Source organism: Hemiscyllium ocellatum (assembly GCF_020745735.1).
Source record: "Hemiscyllium ocellatum isolate sHemOce1 chromosome 41 unlocalized genomic scaffold, sHemOce1.pat.X.cur. SUPER_41_unloc_3, whole genome shotgun sequence".
Lineage (NCBI taxonomy): Eukaryota > Metazoa > Chordata > Chondrichthyes > Orectolobiformes > Hemiscylliidae > Hemiscyllium > Hemiscyllium ocellatum.
In genome coordinates this window covers 303,768-310,896 of record NW_026867560.1, presented here as the reverse complement: position 1 = coordinate 310,896, position 7,129 = coordinate 303,768, and the positions used below count along the sequence as shown (strand labels likewise).

The 7,129-nt window shown below is 55.9% G+C and overlaps 1 protein-coding gene across 1 annotated transcript; it reads left to right on the top strand.

Annotated features, from left to right (window-relative positions):
• The first annotated feature begins 516 nt into the window (after positions 1 to 516).
• On the top strand, positions 517 to 6,400 carry LOC132808874 (uncharacterized). Its single transcript, XM_060822294.1, has 2 exons — positions 517 to 683; positions 4,392 to 6,400. Exon 2 carries the CDS (start codon positions 4,403 to 4,405, stop codon positions 5,120 to 5,122), a length of 720 nt encoding a protein of 239 aa, XP_060678277.1. The 5' UTR covers positions 517 to 683; positions 4,392 to 4,402; the 3' UTR covers positions 5,123 to 6,400.
• Positions 6,401 to 7,129: the final 729 nt, after the last annotated feature.

Below are 7,129 nucleotides of genomic sequence, written 5' to 3'. Positions count from 1 at the left end.
CCCAGGGACAGGGAGGTCCAGGGACAGGGAGGTCCCCGGGTGGTGCTGGTCCCAGGGAAAGCTGACTCCCTCACGTTGTCTGTGTGTGTGTCCCACTGTCTCTCACTGTGACCCTCCGACAGGGCCCGCTCCCTCAGCACTGACCCTCCGACAGTGCCCGCTCCCTGTGTGTGTGTAGTTGTGTGGTGTATCAGACAGACCCTGGATCAGGGGTGTGTGTGTGGGGTGTACCCAGGCTGTGTCCTGTCAGTCTCTGCCCCAGAGCACTGTGTTGTCTGGCTCTGTGTCGACCGCGTGCTGCTGGGATTTACTGCTTTCACTCACTTCCCGCACGTCCTTTCACTTTGAGGAAAGGGGAACTTCCATGTCAGTCATATCCCCCTGAGAACCACTTCCTCCCTGGGTGACTCAGCTCCGTGCCCTAGAGTGAACCGAAAGCAGGACGGATCCCAGTTTCCTGTGCAGCTGGTGTGTAGTTTGGACAGTGAATCTAACCGTTCCTGTTCCCATCCGAATCCAGCAGCAAGGTACACTCCTCTGGAACCGGGATCAGCTGCCCGATCTCCCAGACCATATCACCGGATGGTGGTTAGCTGACAGCACTCAGATTCCCGAGGGGGATCGCCTGTTGCTGGGGAGACCACCGAGCGGGAAAGGCAGACTGCCCCAGGAGGGGGAGAGAGGTCAGTGCTGCTGTCTCCTCCAGCCCGGGACCCGGGATCCATTCCCACTGCACCCCACCACACTGATCCCACAGGCTGGCTGGGCACTGTACTGTCTCCCTTGGGAAATCCCTCCCAGGCTCCGAACCCTGTCCCAGCAGGAGATGAGGGGTTGTGAGAGTGTTCCCCTACAACCGTACCACATGGAATCCAAAATTACCACCAACACAGGAATATCTACCGATCCAACATTATACCAGAGAGTGGGTACAGGACAGGGATAGAAACCAGGAGGGTACGGTAATGTAGGGGATATATTCCCGGTTTGGGACTATAGTGGGTACAGTAATGTAGGGGATATATTCCCGGTTTGGGACGGTAGTGGGTACAGTAATGTAGGGGATATATTCCCGGTTTGGGACGGTAGTGGGTACGGTAATGTAGGGGATATATTCCCGGTTTGGGACGGTAGTGGGTACGGTAATGTAGGGGATATATTCCCGGTTTGGGACGGTAGTGTGTACGGTAATGTAGGGGATATATTCCCGGTTTGGGACGGTAGTGGGTACGGTAATGTAGGGGATATATTCCCGGTTTGGGTCAGTAGTGAGTACGGTAATGTAAGGGATATATTCCCGGTTTGTGACGGTAGTGTGTACGGTAATGTAGGGGGTATATTCCCGGTTTGGGACAGTAGAGGGTACGGTAATGTAGGGGATATATTCCCGGTTTGGGACAGTAGAGGGTACGGTAATGTAGGGGATATATTCCGACTTTGGGACGGTAGTGGGTACGGTAATGTAGGGGATATATTCCCGGTTTGGGACGGTAGTGGGTACGGTAATGTAGGGGATATATTCCCGGTTTGGGACGGTAGTGGGTACAGTAATGTAGGGGATATATTCCCGGTTTGGGACGGTAGTGGGTACGGTAATGTAGGGGATATATTCCCGGTTTGGGACGGTAGTGGGTACAGTAATGTAGGGGATATATTCCCGGTTTGGGACTATAGTGGGTACAGTAATGTCGGGGATATATTCCCGGTTTGGGACGGTAGTGGGTACGATAATGTCGGGGATATAATCCCGGTTTGGGACGGTAGTGGGTACGGTAATGTAGGGGATATATTCCCGGTTTGGGACGGTAGTGGGTACGGTAATGTAGTGGATATATTCCCGGTTTGGGTCGGTAGTGGGTACGGTAATGTAGGGGATATATTCCCGGTTTGGGACGGTAGTGGTACGGTAATGTAGGGGATATATTCCCGGTTTGGGACGGTAGTGGGTACGGTAATGTAGGGGATATATTCCCGGTTTGGGACGGTAGTGGGTACGGTAATGTAGTGGATATATTCCCGGTTTGGGACGGTAGTGGGTACGATAATGTCGGGGATATATTCCCGGTTTGGGACGGTAGTGGGTACGGTAATGTAGGGGATATATTCCCGGTTTGGGACGGTAGTGGGTACGGTAATGTAGGGGATATATTCCCGGTTTGGGACGGTAGTGGGTACGTTAATGTAGGGGATATATTCCCGGTTTGGGACGGTAGTGGGTACGGTAATGTAGGGGATATATTTCCGGTTTGGGACGGTAGTGGTACGGTAATGTAGGGGATATATTCCCGGTTTGGGACGGTAGTGGGTACGGTAATGTAGGGGATATATTCCCGGTTTGGGACGGTAGTGGGTACGGTAATGTAGGGGATATATTCCCGGTTTGGGACGGTAGTGTGTACGGTAATGTAGGGGATATATTCCCGGTTTGGGACGGTAGTGGGTACGGTAATGTAGGGGATATATTCCCGGTTTGGGACGGTAGTGGGTACGGTAATATAGGGGATATATTCCAGGTTTGGGATGGTAGTGGGTACGGTAATGTAGGGGATATATTCCCGGTTTGGGACGGCAGTGGGTACGGTAATGTAGGGGATATATTCCCGGTTTGGGACGGCAGTGGGTACGGTAATGTAGGGGATATATTCCCGGTTTGGGACGGTAGTGGGTACGGTAATGTAGGGGATATATTCCCGGTTTGGGACGGTAGTGGGTACGTTAATGTAGGGGATATATTCCCGGTTTGGGACGGTAGTGTGTACGGTAATGTAGGGTATATATTCCCGGTTTGGGACGGTTGTGTGTACGGTAATGTATACGGTAATGTAGGGGATATATTCCCGGTTTGGGACGGTAGTGGGAACTGTAATGTAGGGGATATGTTCCCGGTTTGGGACGGTAGTGTGTACGGTAATGTATACGGTAATGTAGGGGATATATTCCCGGTTTGGGACGGTAGTGGGTACGGTAATGTAGGGGATATATTCCCGGTTTGGGACGGTAGTGGTTACGGTAATATAGGGGATATATTCCAGGTTTGGGACGGTAGTGGGTACGGTAATGTAGGGGATATATTCCCGGTTTGGGACGGTAGTGGGTACGTTAATGTAGGGGATATATTCCCGGTTTGGGACGGTAGTGTGTCCGGTAATGTAGGGTATATATTCCCGGTTTGGGACGGTAGTGGATACGGTAATGTAGGGTATATATTCCCGGTTTGGGACGGTAGTGGATACGGTAATGTAGGGGATATATTCCCGGTTTGGGACGGTAGTGTGTACGGTAATGTAGGGGATATATTCCCGGTTTGGGACGGTAGTGGGAACAGTAATGTAGGGGATATATTCCCGGCTTGGGACGGTAGTGTGTACGGTAATGTAGGGGATATATTCCCGGTTTGGGACGGTAGTGGATACGGTAATGTAGGGGATATATTCCCGGTTTGGGACGGTAGTGGGTAGGGTAATGTAGGGGATATATTCCCGGTTTGGGACGGTAGTGGGTACGGTAATGTAGGGGATATATTCCCGGTTTGGGACGGTAGTGGTACGGTAATGTAGGGGATATATTCCCGGTTTGGGACGGTAGTGTGTACGGTAATGTAGGGGATATATTCCCGGTTTGGGACGGTAGTGGGTACGATAATGTCGGGGATATATTCCCGGTTTGGGACGGTAGTGGTTACGGTAATGTAGGGGATATATTCCCGGTTTGGGACGGTAGTGGGAACGGTAATGTAGGGGATATATTCCCGTTTTGGGACGGTAGTGGTTACGGTAATGTAGGGGATATATTCCCGGTTTGGGACGGTAGTGGGTACGGTAATGTAGGGGATATATTCCCGGTTTGGGACGGTAGTGGGTACGGTAATGTAGGGGATATATTCCCGGTTTGGGACGGTAGTGGGTACGGTAATGTAGGGGATATATTCCAGATTTGGGACGGTAGTGGGTACGGTAATGTAGGGGATATATTCCCGGTTTGGGACGGTAGTGTGTACAGTAATGTAGGGGATATATTCCCGGTTTGGGACGGTAGTGGGTACGGTAATGTAGGGGATATATTCCCGGTTTGGGACGGTAGTGGGTACGGTAATGTAGGGGATATATTCCAGGTTTGAGATGGTAGTGGGTACGTTAATGTAGGGGATATTTTCCCGGTTTGGGACGGTAGTGGGTACGTTAATGTAGGGGATATATTCCAGGTTTGAGATGGTAGTGGGTACGGTAATGTAGGGCATATATTCCCGGTTTGGGACGGTAGTGGGTACGGTAATGTGTGTGATTGTGTGTGTGTGCCAGCTAACCTCTGCCGTTCCTGTTTCCCCCTTCCCCTCCCTCTCCCCCTTCCCGTTGCCCCCCGGCCGCCCTGCCCCCCTCCCCCTCCCCCCCCAGCCCGGGGACAGATGGCTGCGGCCTACCTGACAGGCCTGAGCCGGCTGGCTGGAGTTGCTGGGAGCTGTGCGTCGGGGGTCCCGGGGCTGTCCCTCTGGTCAGGCCTGATGGGATTCCGGCTGTTGGCGTTGGTCATCGCTGACCGCCCGTGGGGCAGTGGGCCCCCCCAGCTCCTGTGTAACCTCTCCTCCTCCTCCTCCGCCCCCTTGGAGTTCTGCGCCAACTCCTGCTACAACCACCACTTCCGCTTCCCCCTCGACCTCTTCTGGCACCTCAGCTTCCTGCTGGCCCTTCTGCCCGTCTTCTGGCTCTACCTGCTGGCCCCCCGCCCCAGGCCGGGCCTAGCCCCGGACGGGCTGAGCGGCGGAGGCGGTTTGAGCCTGGAGGAGGCCTCAGGCCGGGCCCAGGCTCCGTCCCCGTCCCGGAGGTCGCGACCTTGGCCCTCCATCGCCTGCGGACTTGCCCTGCTGGGCCTTGAGTCTGCCTTCCTGGGGGTCCTGCTCAAGGTCCAGCTGCCCCTGGTGCTGCCCACCTCCATCCGCTGCACCGCGCCCGCAGGGGGTGCCTGCGTTGGGGCTGGAGGGGGCACCCTGACCTGTATCCTCACTGCCCGCTCCGACAAGGTGGGGGCGCTCTACGTCATGGCCTTCAGCTCCCTCCTCAACATGGCTGTCTCCCTGGGTTACATCGCCAGCACCTGCCTGGCCCCTCGGAGCTGCTGCCTGACCTGAATCCACCCTCACGGCCCCCTCCCCCTCCCCCTCCCCGGTCCCACCTCCACCTCCTCCTTCCCCCTCCCTCACCTCCCTCCCCCCGGTAGCCATTTTGAAGCCAATCCCAGATTTCACCTGAGGAAATCCCTGTCTCTTGGCCCGTCCCGGTCTATTCCCCGGGCCCCGGCCTATCACTTTACATCCCCCACCTCCCTCACATTGCCCCTCACCCCCCAAACTTAACCCTCCCACCCCTCATTCCCCTCCACTCCCAGGATGACCAGGTGGCCTGTGAGCGAGAGGCCTAAGTGGGAAGGCTTCGAGGAGCCCTGACCAGGCTGGAGACGATGGCCGCCGATGGGGCCTATCTCTCCGCTGGGCGGAGTCCGACCTGACGCTGCGGGAGAGGCCCCGTGGCCGTTGGGGTGGTGGTTCACCTCGGCTCCACGGCTTGGCCGCAGGGCAGGCTCTTGGGAAGTGTGCTAGGCCTCAGGCCTCTCCAGTTGGGTTATTGATGTCCTGTGCCAGAAGGTATCCAGAGAGGGATGGTCGCCGATGGTTACGCAGTGGCCTGCTCCATTCGCCCGCTGACTCAGATACCGACGCAGTCCGTGTCCCAACCTCAGCAAGTTCGGGACAGAATCCAGGCTCGGGTCTGACCAGGAACATCAGCAACGCACAAACACCGGGCTACGCTCATCGACAAGAAGAGACAAAATAACCATCGCCCCCTTGACGTTCAATGGTGTTACCGTCACTGAATCCCCCCTCTCTCCCACTATCAACATCCTGGGGGTGTCCCATTGAGGGAGAGTCTAACCATCGCCCCCTTGACGTTCAATGGCAGTGCATCCACAAAGCTCACCTGCCCTCTGCCCACCCATGCTGAGGATGCCATCTACAGGGGGTACCGCGGGCACTCACCAACGATCCTCCGACAGCTCCCTCCGAATCCCCCGGTGCGCTTGTATCCCGAGGGACAGCAGAAACCCGGGAATGGCCAGGGAGCGTCGGCACCCGCCCTCTCCCTCACCCTTCTCTGGCGGGATTCGGGAGGGCATCTAGGGATAGGGGGTCACATATCACCCGCCAGCCCAGGGGTGAATGGGAAGAAGCGCCCTCCCCCATTGCTCTGCATCCCCCAGGCCAGAGGAAGGGTCACAGCCCATGTCCTGTCTTCCCCATGCACCTACCCACAATGCCCATTGCTCCTGGTTTCCCAACCCGGTCTGTCTCCGTCCGGGAGGAACAGGCTGGGCAGGGGGTCTCCGGGGAATTACCCAGATGAAAGGCAGATCCCGGGTCACGGGAGCGCTCCCCCTTTCCCTGTGAGGAACCCTGAGGGGGGGTTCGGGAAACAATGTGGGGCGACTCCATCTCAGTGACCTCGCTCTCGGGAAGTTTCTGTCAGGAACTGAATAAACTCTGGGCGTGCTGGGAGTGAGGCCTTCTGTCGTTTATCTCCAGCTCCCAGCGCGACTCCCCAGCCAGCCCGGTAACTGTAACGGTGGCTCTCTCCCCCACCGGCGGTGCCCACCGGCCAGGATGATGGTCTACACCGGGGTGGGCAAATCCGCCAACTCTCAGCTAGGCCCGTGAGGGAAATATTGGCCTTTCCTGCTCAGGGTGTGTGCATGGGTGTGTGTGTGTGTGTGTGTGTGTGAGGGTGTGTGTATGTGTATATGAGAGTGTGTATGTGTGTCGGTGTATGTGTGTGGGTGTGTATGTGTGTGTGAGGGTGTGTGTGTATGACACTGGGTAGCTGTGTGAGTGTGTGTGTGCCTGTGTGTGTATGAGAGTGTCTGTGGGTGTATGTGGGTGTGTGTGAGAGTGTATGTGTGTGTGTGAGGGTGTGTGTATGAGTGTAGGTAGCTGTGTGTGTCTGTGTGTGAGGGTGTGTGTGTGTGAGGGTGTGTGTATGTGTGTGGGTGTGTGTGTGAGAGAGAGTAGGCAGCTGTGTGAGTGTGTGTGTGTGAGGATGTATGTGTGTGAGTGTGTGTGTGAGGGTGTGTGAGTGTGAGTGTG

Coding starts and splice junctions, on each gene's coding strand:
- LOC132808874 (XM_060822294.1), top strand. CDS start 4,403: ATGGCTGCGGCCTACCTGACAGGCCTGAGCCGGCTGGCTGGAGTTGCT.